Below are 18,511 nucleotides of genomic sequence, written 5' to 3'. Positions count from 1 at the left end.
TGCTCCCACCAGGCCCCTCCTCCTGCCCCCATGGGCACTGACCACCCAGGGACCACCGGCCTGTGTCCCGCCCGGCTCTGGGTCACTGCATAGGCCCAAATCACACCTGTGGTTCTCCTCGGAGGTGTAACCTTGCTCAGATCACTTGATTACCTGAATTTTGTTTTCCTTAACTCAAAGATGGGCATATACATAGCCCTCCTATTTCTTTTTTGCTTTTTTGAGAGCCCCATCACCTTTCACCCTCTCATCTGTGAGCAACTCCATTGCTGCTCTAGGAAAGGCAGAGTCTGGCACCTGGCAAGGCCTCCTCACAGGCCTGACTCCCGTCCCTTCCCACCTCCCCAGGCAGAACCGGGTGGAACTGCATGAGAAGTGACAGAGGCGCCAGCCCCAGCCAGCTCCCTGTGGCTCCTGGCACCAATCAGGCCTCGAGGCTTCCTCAACACAAGCTTTCCTTCCCCTCCCATTGGGCCCTGCATCCCTGCCTTCTGCAACATTGTGCTCCTGACCCTGGCCGGCTCCCAGCCCTCCACAGCTGGGCCCCCACCTCAGAGCCTTTGCATCAGGTAGCCCCAGAGTCAGGGAGAAGGCCCCCAACAAAGCCGCAGATGGAGCTCAGCCCCAGGAAACACCTTTCCAGAGCAAGGCTCCAGCTCACTGTAGGACCACAGTCAAGTCTGTATCCAGGCCGAGCGACACGTGGGCTTGGGAACCATCTCACTCCTGGCCTAGATCCTACACCAAAAGGAAAAACTTCCCTCCCACACCCCTTCGTCCTGCTCTGGTTTCCTGACTGCCAGTGGGGAAGCACTTCTTTTGGAAGCCACTGGAAATTGAGGGATGAGACAGAAAAAAACCAAAGCAACAGAGAAGCGCTCAAGTGTGGAAATGTCCCCAGCCGGCCCTCCCCTTCCCGCCAGGTCGGGCTGCATAGCCCTAGGGAAGCCTAGACCTGGAGCTGCAGGAACAGGGCAGAACCTCCCATCCAGGCAGGGCTGAGCTGCAGATCTGAAGCCTGGAGAGCCATGGAGCTTTCCCTTCCAAGCTCCCAGGGCCAGTAGGAAGAAGACATGAGTGAAGGGGTGGGTGTCAAAGGACACTCAGCCTCAGAGGTGAAGACATCTGGGAGTGGTGGGGACTGAGGCAAAGTGGACAGCCCCATGCAGGGCCCCGGACAGCCTTCTATGACACCTTTGTGCAAATAAGAAAAAGTTCACCTCCAGGGGGACACGGGCTTGCACCAGGGCTCATGGCTTGGTGGGTAGAGAGAGGGCTGGATTTGAACTTTCCCCTGCCTCCCCCTACCCCACCACCCCTCTGTACGCATGCTTTTGTGCAAGGTACAACCTGTACAACTGTATGTGGTGGCCTTGGCCCCATATAACAGGGATGGCCACTTAGCTCCAGCCCTGCAGAAATGAGGGCTTCATGTTGCTGGAACTTCCAGTTTTTCAAGGGCAGCTGAATACAGGGATCATGTGAAAAATTCTGGTTTTTAAATGTTGGCAATGAATTCACCCCCTGGGCCAAACAAAACCAATCTGTGCTAGTGGCACCAAGGGAGAACACCTCAAGCTCTTGGTGCCTGGAGGACGGGCTTGTCCTCCTTGGGCCTGGGCAGTGTCTGCCAGTCCTCCTTGGGCATGGATGGAGCTGCTCTGCCCAGAAAGGCACCCACCGCACACCCCGGGACCTGGCTGGCTCGGACCACAGCCACCCTACCGGCTTGGGACAGTGGATGTAGCGTGCCAGGCTGATGATGAGGTCATGTGTGATGGGGTCCACCAGGTTCCGGAAGCTGGCGTAGCGATACAGAACGTCGTCTAGTGAGGTCGACTCCATGCCCAGGTCCTGCAAGAGCAAAGGATGCCCAGAGGTCAGGGCTGGCTGCCCACCCAGCTCGCCCACCATCCCCAAGAGAAGTAGGCACAGACCCCTAGAGTCGACTCTGCCTCCCAGAGCCCCGGTGGGGAGCATCTGCAGAACTTCCCTCAGGGGCTGGGGCAGGCCCCTCCTGTTTGTCTTTGCCTCCAAGTTGAGGAAGAGCAGGGACTGGCCTCTGCAGGCTCTGCAGTTTGTGCAGGTCCTGGCTTGTGGCCCTCTCCTAGGACAGCCCCTGACCTTTGTCTCTCTGGTTTTCCAGAGGAGGAAGCCAAGGGTGGCCTGCCTCGGTGCAAGCAGCTGCTTCTCTATGGTGGCAAAATTTGGAATTAACTGCCTTGTGACAGGATGGTTTATTGATATTTATTTGTGTTTTCTTCCTGCTTCTGACATTGTTTTTACTGCTCCTTCTGTAGCCGATGCAGCCTCAGTGTTCCTTTGCCTTGGGGGTTTCTGAGTGGTGGGGTTGTAAGCAGATCCTGCCAGGCACCCAGAGGGAAACCTCATCAGGACTCCCTCAGAAAGGTACTGAGTGGAATCTTCCCGATGGGAGGGGAGCAGCTTGGAGGCGAGTGCTACTAAGTGTGGTGGGGCCGCGGCAGAAACCACTGGAGCAGAGCTTCCCTGGGTCTGAGGAAGGAATTGGGTTTGGGGGCTCAGGACATACCACCCCAGAATATGGTGCCCTGGCATCTGAGGAGGCAGCTGACACAGGAAGGTCTCTCTGACTGCTGTTCTCCCCCAAAGCAGGCCCTGAAGAATCCTGTGACCTTCCTCTAAAGTAGGTCATGAGACCCCTGAGCTTAAAACGGAGTGATCGGCTTTGGAGAAGTAAGGAGACATGACGTGCCTGCCCTGGGGTGGGGACTAAACTTCGTGCCACTCCATGTGAAAGGGGGAGGTACGCCTGCTCCCTTTCCTCAAGCCCCCCACCTCCCAATTTCTGCCATCCTTGGGTATGAGCTACACGACAGTCCCTGACCCTAGCTTGGTGCCCTGCACAGACCAGGCAATGCTGACATTCCCATCCGGAGACCGTCCTCACACCATCCTGGGGAACATGAGGCATCCCTGGGTAGGGAGGCAAAGCAGGCCCACCCACTGCAGGCTGTCCTCATTCTGGGGGCTCCCACAGCTGCCCCAGCACAGCCCAGAGAAAGGCTCCCAGCCCAGGTGGCTGGGGTCCGGTGCCCTGGGGACGGGACGTCTGGGCAGGGAATGTGTGGGTGACCAGCTGAGTTCACTCCTTGTCATTTTGTTTGTATTCTGAACTTTTAAAATACCTTCCCCACATGATTCTTAGAAATCCCTGGAAGGCACGCAGACTGGACATCATCATATATTCTCTGCAGATGGAGACACCAAGGCCCACGCCTTCTGTGCTGTTGGAATTTCAGGAAGGATGGGGGTGGGGCACGGCCTCAGCCCCGGGCATGTTCTACAGATTGCACTGCTCTTATCTGCCAGGGGGTGGTGAGAGGGTGGCTGAGCTGGACAGATGGCGGGCAGGGACGGGCTCTGTGGTCTGGCAGCTGACATTGATACAAGCAAATAAAGAGTCTTTGCTGGGGGCTCTGGAGGGCCTGGGTGTCATGCCTGGGGGTGGGAGGAGCCTCTTGGGGGGAGCCCCTTGGAGCCCACCTGCCAGCCAGGTCCTACCTGCCGCGGTTAGGGGGCACTCTGCCCCCACCCTCATTAACGCCTCAGTGAGGACACAAGAGGCCAGTTGTGAGGGCTGTTTTCCATATGGCAGGAATGAACCTTGGAGGCGAACTGCCAGGTCCTGTGCCAGGCTCTCTGGCTGCTGAAAAAATTTGCTGGGAACCAGGACCTGGGGGCTCAAGGTCTGTCATGGATGCAGTCAGGGGAGGCTTCTGAAGCACTGGCTGGTACAGGTTCTAGAGCTGCATCCCCTTGTAGAAGCAGGTGCAATACCCGCCTTTGACCTCTGGCCCTGCCCTGGCTTTTTCAATCCCTCAGCCAGGGCTGCATCCTGAAGCAAGCAACCTGACAATGCTAAGCCTCGGTTTCCTCACCTGTAAAATGGGGACAGTGACCCCAGCATCACAAGGAGGCAACGGGAACAAGACCAAGTGTTACATGTAAAGCCTCTGGCAGGGAACAGAGAAAGCAGCAGTGCCCTACTACATTTCTGCCCCCTCCTCCCTGGAAGGCCCGTCCTCACCTTCTGCAGGGGTTCTCGATCTCCTGGACCACAGAACCAATTGAGAATGTGTCAAAAGCCATGAGATTTCTCCCTAGAAAAATTCAGGAGTCAGGGCTGGGCGGGGACCTGGGCACACAGAGTCCACACTGGCCTCATGGTCAGGAGGGTGTGTCAGAGCCGTGTGGACACGAGGGACCCCGGGACACAAACTATCACCCACTAATGTGCAAAATCACAGCCCTGCCCTCCCTGGGGCGGGAGGAAGCTGGGGACACAGGAAGGCCGAAAGTCAAAGGACTTGTGTTCTACGGTCTCAGAGGGCCTGTGTGGTCAAACGAGCTGTGGCCCAGTGCCTGGTTTGCCAGCCAGTCCCTACCTACAGCTTGAGGCTCCCCTTCCTGGGGACAGGGAGCTGGAGAAGGAGGGCAGATGAGGTGGAAACAGAGGGGTAGTTATTCCCATGGTCAGAGGCTGCACTGGTGGCCACGGGGAGGAGGCCAGAGGCATGGAGCTATTTTTCTTTTACACTCTGTCGAGCAGGCTGGGCTGCTCCTCTGTGGTTGGCAACTTAATGCCAGCCTCTATGCCTCCTCTGCTTTGCCCCTGGGCACCCCTCTCCTCTGTGAGCACCCCTGGCACCTAGTGGTCTCCCCCTTACAATTGTCTCTGCAGTCTGTCCCTAAATGACCCTGGGAAATAGCACTGGATTCTAGGCCCTGGCCAGCCCCAACTCGCTGTAAGTCTGTGGCAAGAGACTTCCCTCTTGGGATTCATTTCCCTATCTGTGAAATGGGCAGATGAACCACACTAGTGGTTATTAAACTGTGTTCCAAGATCTTGAGGCTGACGGTCAGCGGCTGCGGTAGACAAGAGGGAGGTGAGAGGAACCAGCAGGGCTGTGGGCTGCAGCTCTTACAAAGCAGCTCCTGGTTACAAACAAATGAACGCAGTTCTGTTCCAAAGAAAAGCTTGAAAGCCCTGGACCAGATGACTGCCTGGGTTTCTTGTGTTCCTACCAGCCCTGCCCTATCTTCCTGGACCCCCTACATCTCCAAGCTAGTCTAGGCCATCCCTGAAAGGACCAAGAAAATCCTAGTTGCCAACCCAGGAGGTTGGGCAGGTCTGTGAAGATGCCAAATGTCCTTTCTGGAGCCCACTCCCCTGCCGTCTCCCCGCGCCATCCCCCTGGTTGCCCAGCTGCTGACTGTGGCTCTGCCTCTCTGGAGCACTGTCTGGGTTCATGTGGTTGTTGCTTAGGAGGGGAAAAGGAGTGTAGAGGCAGGATGGGAGGGAAGGAGGAGGGTCTCCTAGAAAGGCAGCTCAGAGTCACTGTGAGTCACGGCCAACACCGGCCCGCCCTGTGAATTCCAGCTGGGGTGGGGCTCCCCAAGGTCCCAGGGCTACAACAGGGAAAGCCAGATAGAGGCTGGCCAAAGGCCGTGGCACACATTATTGCTTTATTGCTTTATTTCAACCCCACCTAGGCCCACAGGATGCTTGTGCTAACTGAGGGCACTTCATAGTCCTGAGGACCTTGGGCTACTTCCTGCCTCCTTGATGTCCTCTCCATCCCCCCTCCCCTAAGCCAGGCTATTGGAGATGATGGTGTCACCAGCTGCTGGGACTACCCACAGGGCTGGGTGTGAGGGAGGAGAGGTCACCAGATCCTCAGGTGTCTCAGGAGGCTGCAGCCTGGGCCACAGCCCTGGGAACGGGCTCCTTTCAGACTCTGCACCCATGGCCTGCCCTCCTTCTCAGGAAGACACAGAATGGGGGTAGGCACACAAGGCCTGCTGCATGTGCAAGGGAAGTGGAAGAATCAGATCCAGGTGTGGTCCCTGCAGCCCCTCCTGTGCACTGTACTAGTCTTGGAGGGGCTGGTTTGTCTTAAAAAGCACGAGGCATTGAGGACAATCCCATTTTCCTCATGATAGGTCTAAACGGTACCACCTCTAGGAATTGTGCCTGTGGACAGTTCCTCATCAGGATGTCTGGGAACACCAGCAGGTGCACCTGAGTCACTGCTGGTGGGGAGTGACGCTCGGAGAGTGTGGCTGGCCTGACACCGAGTCACTCTCGGCTCCCTTTCCGAGCTGCGGGACCCAGCACACAGCAGCACACGGCATTTCAAAGAAGGGGGCCCTACATAACTGGAGCTTGGACAAACAGGTCTGGGGACTCACTGCAATGGGAAGAGATGATGGGCTTGGGAATAGGGGTGCATGTTTCCAAAAAGTGAGTAGAGATTTACACAGGGCAGTCAGAATGGCATTTCTCAAAGTGTGGTCTGTAGACTTTGGGGAAGCACCCTTAAGACCATTTTAGGGGTGCTGTGGGGACCTCTTTTCCAATGACATATCTATGTGATGCCAGATTTTCTTCATAGATGTCAATTAAAACAACCTGTCGCAAGACCCAGTGCAAAAGCGCAAGTCTGATAGCTGTCTTCTAGAAAGTGAGACTAAAGAGAGTCACAAAAATGGGGAGCAACACCACTCTCCTCACTTGGTTTTTCTTTTCCTTTGGAAAATATAGTTATTTTCATAAAAATTTATTTCTTCACTTGTGAACTTGTTATTTTTTATTTTGAGACAAGGTCTTGCTCTGTCACCCAGGCTGGATTGCAGCGGTGCGATCATAGCTCGCTGCAACCTTGAACTCCTGGGCTCAAGTGATGCTCCTGTCTCAGCCTCCAGAGTAGCTGGGACTACAAGCGTGAGGCACTGTAAGGAGCTGCTGTTATTTTTTTTTAGATGTGAAAACAACCCTATGAATGTAACAGCTGGCATTTTGCATTCACGTTTGCACACGTGTGTGCAAGGCAATGGCATGGAGTGTACATGATCACTGCCACTCACTCATTGATGCCTCCCCACAGTTGGACTCGCACCTTCACTCTGTATTCCTGTGCAGTAGGGAAGTCACCCAGTACATGTTTCCCCCCAGGAGGAATACACAGATGCTTTCTCTTCTGAGCTCTGGCCTCCCTGACAATTCCTTCATGTTGATGACACACCTGAAGACAACCTGGCTCAACAGAAACTCCCTGCAAAATATCGCAGACTTGGCTACCCTCTGACTTTCAGTTCTGCAGATGAGAATGAGGCTATCTGATTTTTGTTTCTTTCGCTGCTTGTTCGGCCCTGGCGCCTGTAGGGCTGTCCTTGCCACAAAACCCCACTGTGCCCACTGGACAGCCCTAGCACACTGTCCTCTTCCTGGGAATATCAGTTCAGCATATAGGAGGCCTCTGAAGCAACTGATATCTCTACAGCAACTTCTCCAAGTCACCAAAGGGATATCTCATTCTTGACATCACCCAAACTCCTAAAATCCCTTCCCTGTATCTTTCTTACTACTCCAACATCCCCCACTTTCTCATTTCCACCCTGAAAACCCAGCCAAAATCTTTCTAATACAAATAAACTTAACTTCTCTGGCCAATCCAGTTCTCAGATCCAAAAAGCCCCGTAAAATCCCAGAAAATAACAAGGGTTGGCAAGAATGTGAAGAAACTGGAAACTTTGTGCGCTGCTGGTAGGAATGCAAAATGGTGCAGCCACCATGGAAAATGGTGTGGCAGTTCCTTAAACAAATTAAACACAGAATTGCCATAAGATCCAGCAATTCCACTCTTTGGAATATATACCCCAAAGAACTGAAAGCAGGCACTCAAACAGCAGCTATGTTTCCAGCAGCATCATTCACAGTAGCCAAAAGGCGAAAACAATCCGGGTGGCCATGAACAGATGAATGGGTACACAGAGTGTGGTCTAGCCATGCAATGAAATATTATTCAGCCTTAAAAAGGAAGGGGATTCCAACACATGCTACAGCATGGTGAACCTTGAGGACACAGGGACAAATAAGTGAAATAAGCCAGACACAAAAGGACAAATACTGTCTGGTTTCACTTATATGAGGTATGTAGACTAGTTAATTCATACAGACAGAAAGCAGAATGGTGGGTACCAGGGGCTGGGGGGAAGGGAAGGAGGAGTTACTGTTTAATGAGGACACAGTGTCCATTTTGCAAGATGAGAGTTCTGGAGATCAGCGGCACAGTAAACAGTGTGAATGTACTTAACACCACGGAGCTGTATGCTTAAAGATGGTTGAGATAGTAAATTTTATGTTATGTGTATTTTACCACAAATTTTAAAAGGGGCCAGGCCCGATGGCTCATGCCTGTAATCCCGGCACTTTGGGAGGCTAAAGCAGGAGGACAGCTTGAGCCAGGGAGGTTGAGGCTGAAGTGGGCTATGACGGTGCCGCTGCACTCCAACCTGGGTGACAGAGCCAGACCCCCAGGCAGGCAAACATAGACACCTTCTTGGGATAGGAGGGAGCAGGGGAGGGTGCACATTCTATCTGGCCACTCTTCTTCTACCCCTGACACTTGGTTATTAAACATTTTTGCCACCATGTGTCTAGTGGCGGATCTGTTTCCTTTGGATTTACTTTCAGGTATTGGTCCTGCAAACATAGACCTTTTTTCAAGCTGTCTCTTCCTCAGGAAAACCAACACTGGCTCTGTGTCTTCTGGATTTATCTTTTTTGGTATTCTGTGCATGATACACTTTCATCCAGGGTTTCCAGTTTGCCTTCCATGTCACTGATTTCACATCCAGCATCACCGCTCTCACTGCCCCCAAGAAGGATTGCAAGTCGCCTAGCATTTCATTTCCTTGCAATTCTTATTTTGCTTGTTAATCTCCCCTTTCATCTCATCCTGTTGGTTTTCTTTTCCATCTCAGCTTGGCCTCTTTGGGTGGCCTTTTGTTCTTTTCCCACAAAGTTCATTTCTTCTGGATCGTGCTGTAGATCATTTTCAGAGGTCGGGGTTCAGGTTCCAGGGTATCTATCCTACGCTCAGGCTTCCCCCCTCCCCAGCTTGTGCACTCTCGAAGAGGCCAAGATCTAGTGACACCCATGTCTATCAGCGCATCCTTGTCCCCATGACGGCCTCCTTGGTTTGGGACTGAGTCCACCTCTCAGGGCTCTGGCTTGCAGAAGAGTCCAGCCCCAGGATGAGTCTCAGGCACCGTGTTTATGTGACTCTGACCTTGAGAAGGGACATCTTCACCCACTTCATGGCCTGAATCTCCAACACTCACAACAGTGAAGTCCACGGAAATCTATAACAATGTCTGTATGTTCAGGACACTTCCTGTCCTTGGGTAAGCCCACTGGCTGGCTGCACTGGACTTCTCAGATGCCCTCTCTTCCCGCCTTGGGAGTTGCTGTCTCTGAACCGATGCAGACAGAGGCATGGGAGAGGATGAAGGGAGAGGGGAGTGGAAGAGCCCTCCTTTTACCTCCAAATTGTCACTTGCATGGTACAGGACCAGTTGCCTGGCTTTCTGATTGGCACAGTCCACAGAGTAAGGGAGAAAGTGGCTTCCTCCCTTCCTTCCGGAGGTCTCAGATTCCTGGGAGGAAGGCTGGATGCTGTCTTTCTTGGCCCTGCTCCATGTGTCTAGCAGTGAGGAGGCTCCTCTCAGACTGCCCACCTGTCTTTGTTTCCAGTGTGCTGAGTGTTTGTCTTTTTTTGGTGCATCGTCTTAGGTGTCTTAGGGGAAAGCTAGGGGAAGCCACACAGGAGGCCGTCAGCCATACTCTATTTTAAACCTCAACTCCCCCTTTCCCTCTCAAACTCATTTTTAACCCCACTCCCAGAAGGAAGGCCCCGCGGGAAATCAGCTTTCATTTGTCTCTCTCCTCCAGGCATGACTCCACAGTTTCTGCAACAACAGAGCCGGGGAAAGGAGGACGCAGCAAGCGCGGAATATTAACCAGCAAAGGTAGATGCTTCAATATCGAAACCACCAGGACCCGCATGTGCAAAGCTACTTAATGAGGGTGTAATCAAACACAGTCTACCAGAAGGAAATTAATTAGAGTCCAGAGGGCAAGCAGGAAGCAGAACCAGGCTGCTCCCCCTCCTGGCTCAAGAACATCACTGGCAGCCACTGCTAAGGGAGGGACAAGGCTCGGGGATGCCAGGCCTCAGCTGGGTGCCAGGGCTCCTGTCCTCTTCCCCGTGACATTCCGGCTTGCCTTTGGGGGACACCCAGGGGAGGGAAGGGAAATGTCAGGTGCTGTTAGAGAAACACAGCCTGAGGAAGCCCCCAGGGAGAGAAGCTGGGACATCCCAGAGTTAAGGAGCTGGGCACAGAGAAGACTTGCTTCTCTAGGAAGACAATGGTCTCATAAGAAGAAGGATGGAGTCATAAACAACAGAAATGTATTCTCTCATAGTTTTGGAGACCAGAAATCTGAAATCAGGGTGTTGGCAGAGCTGCACTCCCTCTAGAGATTCTAGGGGGAGACTTCATTCTTTCCCCATGTGCGACAAGGAAGGGAGGGATGCCAGGCACAGACCTATGCACCGAATGAGAGAAACAGATACAGGATGCAGTGGGATGAATGGTGGCCCCCAAAAGACATGCCCATGCGCTTGTGCCCAGAAACTGTGAATGTGACCTCATTTGGAAAAAGGGTCTTCACACACAGATTACCTTCAGGACCCTGAGAAGAGATGATCCTGGTTTATCCAGGTGGGCCCTGAATCCAAAACAAGTGTTCTTACAGGAGACACAGAGAAGGCAGCAATGTGAAGGTGGAGGCAGAGAAGGGAGTGATGCGGCCACAACCACCAGAAGCTGGAAGGGGGAAAGAGGGAAATCTCCCCTGGAATCTCTGGATGGACACGGCCCTGCCGACACTCTCATCTCAGACTTCTGGCCTCCAAACCATGAGAGGGTATGTTTCGGTTGTTCCAAGTCACTCAGCCAGTGGTCATTGGTTACGGCAGCCCCAGGAAATGAATGCACCAGATTGGATCAGGACAGAGGTGGCATTTTTCCCAGGGGCACACCAGGCAAAAGGGAGAAGAGATCAAGGCAAGTGGCCGGGACCCCTCCCTTCTTCCACAGCTGCAGACCTCAGCCAAGAGCACAGCTGTGGGCAACCAAGGACGTTATTGCCAGAAATCAACTTGCTGTCTCCACCAGCCCTGAAGCCTCTGTGGGTACACTCTCCTTTGCTGTCTGCTCCCAGGGGCAGGGCTGTACTAGTCAGAAATGCTTCCTATAGGATCCCCAAGGTGGTTCTCAGCTCAACAAGGGAAAGAACCTTTAAAAACAGGTGATGAAGGAAATGCTCACACCGCCCACGACAAGGATGAGGCTTGAAGACTCCACTAAGAGAAATAAGCTCGGCAGGAGAGGACAAATACTGCATGAGGCCACTTACGTGAGGGACCAAGAGTATCTAATCATTCAAAGTACTCAAATTCACAGAGACAGAGGGTAAAATGGCGGTTGCTGGGACTGGGGAAGGGGGAATTCGTGTTGGGTGGGGACAGGGTTTCAGTTTGAGGAAGATGAAAGAGTTCTGGAGATGGAAGGTGGTAATGGTTGCACAGCAATATGAATGTGCTTAATGCCACTGAACTGTGCACCTAAAATGGTTAAAACGGTATTTTATATTTGTATATTTTATCGTAATAAAAAAATAGTGCTGAGCTCACCGTCACTGGAAGGATACAAGCAGAGGAGAGACACTCATCAGCCGGCACTGCTGAGGCAGGATTTCTGGACCACAAGGAAGGTGGCCACTAAGGGTTGCCCTCTGGCCCCCTGTGACTCTTCTCATCAGCATGGCCCAAGATGCAGGATCCTGGCATCCAAGGAGGTGCCACTAAGTAGCTACAAGACGTGGGGCCTGGCGAGAGGAACCACAAAAGAACGCAGAAAAAAAAAAGCAACAAAAAGCCAGTGACAAAGCTGCGTGGATGGCGGAAGGCGAGCAGGAGTTTGGTGATGCTGTTTGAAGACCGGGACTGAGATCCCCCCGCTGGAGGGGTACGTGGGGTGCAAAAGCAGAAGTGGCACCAGTGGGCTTGACTGCTCCAGAGAGGGGCATTGCTCCTCAGTGCAGCGACAAGGCGCCTTTAGTCCCGTTGTCGTTTTTGGCCCCAAAAGTGCCACAGTTACACAGGGTGGCCCTGGAGCAAAGTGAGTGCTAATGCGCTGGGGCATACGGAAATCTGGTATTTCACACATTTGTCATGTTAAGGAGAATTAGGCGTATCAGAGTATCTAACAGATTGGCCTTCCAATCCCCATTTAAAATGGGTAATTGAGTAGCTGATTTTAAGCTTATGATTTTAAGCAGAACACCGGAAGTGGATTCAGCCAAGTTTGTAAGTTTTGAAATGTTTCAGAGAACTAATAGTCGTCATATTTATCAGCTTATTAAATTTCAAGAACTATTTAGGAACCCAGGAAAGTCCTGCTTTTTAGGATGAGTATTTATAAACTTAAGAACACTGGTTATGTTAAATTTATAAAGTTACATCAAGATATTTAAAGAAATTTAATTACTTAAGTTATAAACCCCCTACCCTTGAACATCGACATTTAAATGGACTAGATTCGTGAGGGGAATAATGAAATTGGTATGTTAAATGCTTCAGGAAACACTAGGTTTAAAAATTTCCACTTCAATATATATTGAATATTGAGAAAATTCAAGTCGTTGTAAGTAGTGTGTGTGTGTGTGTGTGTGTGTGTGTGTGTGTGCCCCAAGAATAACTAATGACAGATAATGCAGATGAGGTGGGCACCCTGCAGAGTCCAGGGCAGGGAGCATCAGCACAGCTAGACAGGGAGGACTATGCAGTTAAGAGCCTGAGGCACACTGCTCAGGCTTGGAAGACACCAAAGCAAAGCAGACTAGCAAAAGTAATAAAAGCAACTGCTACATCCCCTCCCCCTAACAAAACCACTGGACGGCATGGGAACCCTGTTTGAAGGTGAGGCCTCCTCACAGTCCTGCTGATGTCTAAGGTGGGCATTGCCCGGCTCCTGGTCCCAGTCTTGGGGGTTGCCTCTCGAGGGCACCCTGGCTTGGTGCCCGCCACCCCCACAGGCCTGTGAGTTTGGTACCCAAGGAGGTGTCCATTAGCACCCAGCTGACCGAAGTCAGCCAGATGCTGCCAGGGAGGGCTGCTCTGCAGAGGTCTGAGCCAAGAAACTGCTGGTGGGGGGTCACTGGCACCCACTCCCCGCTCCACCAGACTTGCCCAGCCTGTCTGAGGGATGAGAGGTAAAGACTGGGGTTCTCTGGTCCCACCTGAGGGTCCAGGGGCAGCTCATGACTCTCCCACCTGTCCAAGGCCACGTGGCCCCTGCAGGTTTTTGAAGCCAGGCACCCCGGCAGGCTGGCCCTCCTCAACGGTGACGAGTGTTGCCACCAGGTCTGCCTTGCCCAGCAGGAGTCAGCGGGCTGGGCAGCAATGTTTGGCAGCTTTGCTCAGTGAAGGGCTTCATGACTGTGTGTTGTTTGTGTTTTAACTTTGAAGTCTTAAAAAATGACACCCTCTGTGTGAAACAGGCCTCTGGAAACAGATGCCCAGCCGTTGCCAAGTGTAACTTAATTAAAATCCAAGAAACGGCTTTAGCAACAAATAAATATCAAAAGGATGCTTTCTCTTCAGAATAATCTAAAGTAAGTTGGGAGGCGCATCAAGCCATATGAAGGGTTTTGTCTGCTCCTCCATGGTCATGGCTCTGCCCACAGGTGGCTGACGGTGGGGGACAAAGACGTGGGTTAGACCCTAAGTCACTGTGTGGCCCTGGGCAAGCCACCCTCCTACACCACAGCTTCCCCACCTACAAATGAGAAGGTTGCACCAGCTCATTCTTCCAAAGAGTTGGAGAGGGCAGCAGAAGAGGGACTTGGACCACTTAGGTTTGGAACACAAAGAATTCAACAAATAACCATTTTCCTTTTCCTGCTGGACGTTTCAGCTACTGTTTTATGACTCCGAAAGGGTGGTGGCATTTGCAGTATTTCCCAGATTTATTTCCCAAGCACCTCCCCTGCTTCCCCAGGACCTCTTGTGGGACTCGGATTCTGCAGTATGCCTGGGGCCAGATGGTCTCTGAGGTCCACAGGCCCCTACATTCCACAAATTCTCAGCACTTTGTCACCCATCCCAGCGCCCTCCTAATCTCTCTGCTTGGGAAATTATCTGAATCGGTTGTTTATACCTTCTGGCAAATGCATTCAAGTCCATTTGTCCCTCTCTGCAGTACATTCTGCCCAAGTGAAATGAAACATTTGGTTCATCCTGAGGCCGGGCGCGGTGGCTCACGCCTGTAATCCTAGCACTTTGGGAGGCCGAGGCAGGTGGATCACGAGGTCAGGAGATCGAGACCATCCTGGCTAACATGGTGAAACCCCGTCTCTATTGAAAGTACAAAAAATTAGCCGGGCGTGGTGGTGGGCACATGTAGTCCCAGCTACTCGGGAGGCTGAGGCAGGAGAATGGCGTGGAGGCAGGAGAATGGCGTGAACCCAGGAGGCGGAGCTTGCAGTGAGCCAAGATTGTGCCACCGCTGCACTCCAGCCTGGGCAACGGTGCAAGACTCCGTCTCAAAAAAAAAAAAAAAAGAGAGAAACATTTGGTTCATCCTCAAAGGATTTTCAGGTCAAATGGCAAAGAGGTAGAGGAACGACTTAGAGGATCCTTCTGGCTCCCTAACAACCTGAGTTCCAAGCAGGAGCGTCTTCATAGGAACAGCCCATTTCTCAGAGTGAAAAGCTGGGGGCTGGAAGGTTGTCTCATACAGTGAGCTAGTGGCAGGGATGGGGCGCTCCAGAGCCCCTAGAAATTTCTGACTCTGCCTCTATGAGCCCTTGGAAGTTAAGTATTAGCCAGGGTTCTCTCGAGAAACAGAACCGATAAGATATGTGTGTGTGTGGAGAGAGGAAGGAATTGATTTATTTTAAGGAATTGGCTCACATGATTGTGGGGGCTGGCGAGTCTGAAATCTGCAGGGCAGACTGGGAAGCTGAGGACCCAAGAAGGAGCTGGCAGTGCTGTCTGGAGTCTGAAGGCAGAATTTCTTCTTCCTCAGGGACCTCTCTTTTCTCTTGGAGCCTTCAACTGATTGAATGAGGCTCACCCATATTATGGAAAGTAATCAGCTTTTATCCATTTATGCTTTTGAGATAGAGTCTCTCTGTCACCCAGGCTACAGTGTGGTGGTGTGATCCTAGCTCACTGCAGCCTGGAACTTCTGTACTCCTGTAGTCCCGCTATTTGGGAGGCTGATCCTCCTGCCTCCGCCCCCTGAATAGCTGAGACTACAGGTACGTGCTACCACACCAGCTAATTAAAAAAAAAAAATTTGTAGAAACGGGCTGAGCACGGTGGTTCATGACTATAATCCCAGCACTTTGGGAGGCTGAGGTGGGCAGATCACCTGAGGTCCAGAGTTTGAGACTGGCCTGGTCAACGTGGTGAAACTCCCTCTCTACTAAAAATATAAAAATTAGCTGGGTGTTGGCCGGGCATGGTGGCTCACGCCTGTAATCCCAGCACTTTGGCAGACCGAGGTGGGTGGATCATGAGGTCAGGAGATCTAGACCATCCTGGCTAACATGGTGAAACCCCGTCTCTACTAAAAAATAAAATAAAATAAAAATTAGCTGGGTGTGGTGGCAGGTGCCTATAGTCCCAGCTACTTGGGAGGCTGAGGCAGGAGAATGGCATGAATCCAGGAGGCGGAGCTTGCAGTGAGCTGAGATTGCACCACTGCACTCCAGTCTGGGCAACAGAGCAAGACTCTGTCTCAAAATAATAATAATAATAAAAAAAATTAGCTGGGTGTGGTGGCACATGCCTGTAATCCCAGCTACTTGGGAGGCGGAGGCAGAAGAATCACTTGAACCTGGGAGGTGGAGGTTGCAGTGAGTTGAGATTGCACCACTGCACTCCAGCCTGGGTGATGGAGTGAGACTCTGTCTCAAAAAAATTTTTTTTTTTTTTTGTAGAAATGGAGTCTTGCTTTGTTTGCCTAGGCTGGTCTTGAACTCCTGGCATCAAGCAATCCTCCCGCTGTGGCCTCCCAAAGGGCTGAGATTACAGGAGTGAGCCACTGCACCTGGCTTTATTTGGCTTTTGTTTTTACTCAAAGTCTACTGATTTCACATGTAGGTATTTCAGATTTCTTTTTTTTTTTTTTTTGAGGCTGAATTTCACTCTGTCACCCAGGCTGGAGTGCAGTGGCATGACCTCGGCTCACTGCAACCTCTGCCTCCCCAAGTTCAAGTGATTCTCCTACCTCAGTCTTTCGAGTAGCTGAGATTACAGGTGCCCGTCACCATGCCTGGCTGATTTTTTTTTTTTTTTTTTTGAGACAGAGTCTTGCTCTATCACCCAGGCTGGAGTGCAGTAGCACAATCTCGGCTCACTGCAAGCTCCGCCTCCCGGGTTCACGCCATTCTCCTGCCTCAGCCTCCCAAGTAGCTGGGACCACAGGCACCCACCACCACGCCCAGCTAATTTTTTGTATTTTTAGTAGAGACAGGGTTTCACCGTGTTAGCCAGAATGGTCTTGTTCTCCTGACCTTGTGATCCGCCTGCCTTGGCCTCCCAAAGTGCTGGGATTACAGGTGTGAGCCACTGCGCCCGGCCATGCCTGGCTGATTTTTGTAGTTTTAGTACAGACAGGGGGTTTTACCATGTTGGGCAGGCTGGCCTCAAACTCCTGAGCTCAAGTGATCTACCCGCCTGGGCTTCCCGAAGTTCTGGGATTACAGGCGTGAGCCACCATGCCTAGCCTCAGATGTTAATCACATCTGAAAAATACCTTCACAGCAGCATCTAGACTAGTATTTGACCCAAAATTGGGTACCACAACCTAGCTAGGCTGACACATAAAATTAACCATCACAAGCTAAGGGTCTTTACCACTTTAAATCTCTAGGTCAGAGGCAAGGCCAAGGCCAAGGCCAGACCTCCAAGAATCTGGATTCAGACCTCTTGCTGCCCTCCCTCTGGGTGAGCAGAGATGAGTCATGCTGGATGAGGAATCCAGCTCCAATCCAGCTAGCTTTCAACTTCAGGCAGGAAGGGGAGACCAGGCGGGATAGAGGAGAGGGCCAAAGGATCCACAACTGTGGCCAGGATGAGGCCCTGCCTGTGCTCTTCCACCTCTCCGTGCTTGGCCACTTTCCCCAAGACCTTTCAAAAATGCGCTCTGGGCAGTGGGGAGGGCAGAAGCCGGCCCAGGAAGGGAGCCACAGATGCCCTTCCAGGGGCCTTCCCAGCAGGAGCCAGGAGGAACACCAAGGGGCTGCCAGACCCCGCAGCCAGGCAGAATAGTTCCCATCTTAGGGCCCTGCTTCTCAGGGCCTGATTCTCCCCGCAAAGGTGGAAAATCAGCGAGGCTTCCGGGCTGCAGAAGAGGGCATGGGGTGGGGGTGGCGTCCTCAGGGCTGGGAGGGGCCTATACCTGGTTTCTCAGTGGTCACTGAGTTTGTCTACAGCTTCGAGACACTGGGAGGGAGGAGGTAGGAGCTGTGGGTGGGAGTGGCGGTGGGTGAGGCAAGACAGCCAATGCCATGGGCCAGGCAAAGGCCCTGAGCTTCCTGCAGCATCTCAGGCCTCTCTCTCCATCCAGCGTCCCTGCTCTCACCCTGAGGGTCTCTCTCGGTGGACTCCCTCCCTCAGAGCATGGCCCAGGTAGAGACTTAGAGCATTTTGCTGCATACCTGCTCTCAGGTCCCCAACCAGCTGCCCACACTCCACCTCTTGCCCATTTTCTTCTTTTTTTTTCTTTTTTTTTTGAGATGGAGTCTTGCTTTGTCATCCAGGTTGGAGTGCAGTGGCGTCATCTCAGCTCACTGCAACCTCCGCCTCCCAAGTTTAAGCGATTCTCCTGCCTCAGCCTCCCAAGTAGTTGGGATTAGGCACACACTACCACGCTCAGCTAATTTTTGTATTTTTAGTAGAGATGGGATTTAACTATGTTGGTCAGGCTGATCTTGAACTCCTGACTACAGGTGATCTGCCTGCCTCAGCTTCCCAAAGTGCTGGGATTACAGGAGTGAGCCGCTGTGCCTGGCCTCCCATTTTCTAAAAGAGTCTAATTCCAGCCCAAAGTCCCTCCCCGCTCCGTGTGCCCATTACCTTCAGAGAGCCCTCTTCTGGTCCTGGCTCATGGACTGGCCTCTCCCTAAGACATGCGACACCAAAGCCATTTCTATTCGCCTCGCCCTGCTGGACCTTTTCTGGAGAGATGGGAATTCTTGGAACAGGTAACTTACTCTCTTTCGTGTCTGAGTTTCCATGTCCCAAACCAACCCCTCTGAGTTGCTGCTGGTCTGTCTTGGGCCAATAGCTGTCTGGAAACCCCACCAGTGAGAATCCTGCCTAAGACTGTTTTTACTCCGAAACGTCACAATGCCAGAAGGCTGTGGAAAACATAAGTCTGCAGCTGAGAATCATAAAAAGTTCAGATGACTGGCACGTCCTAGGAAAAACTAAATAGACTGGAGTGACTAAGCCTGAAGAAGTGGAAGTTACTTACCGGGGTGGGAGCACTCAGACCTCATTCCCCCAGAACTGCTAGAGGCAAGGATATGAACAGTCTGGGAAGC

At 52.2% G+C, this 18,511-nt stretch overlaps 1 protein-coding gene across 2 annotated transcripts in view; it reads right to left on the bottom strand.

The window, feature by feature from the left end:
* Positions 1-18,511, bottom strand: part of LRRC75A (leucine rich repeat containing 75A) — a 50,611-nt gene that overhangs the window by 18,902 nt on the left and 13,198 nt on the right. For both annotated transcript variants that reach the window (XM_004042188.5, XM_004042189.5), the window contains exon 2: positions 1,726-1,854. In XM_004042188.5, the coding sequence (XP_004042236.4) occupies positions 1,726-1,854 (129 nt within the window). The remainder of the gene's footprint in view (positions 1-1,725; positions 1,855-18,511) is intronic.

The sequence above is a fragment of the Gorilla gorilla genome, chromosome 4 (assembly GCF_029281585.2).
Source record: "Gorilla gorilla gorilla isolate KB3781 chromosome 4, NHGRI_mGorGor1-v2.1_pri, whole genome shotgun sequence".
NCBI classification, from domain to species: domain Eukaryota; kingdom Metazoa; phylum Chordata; class Mammalia; order Primates; family Hominidae; genus Gorilla; species Gorilla gorilla.
The sequence above is the reverse complement of the archived record's forward strand: the minus strand, read 5'-3'. Positions and strand labels throughout refer to the sequence as shown.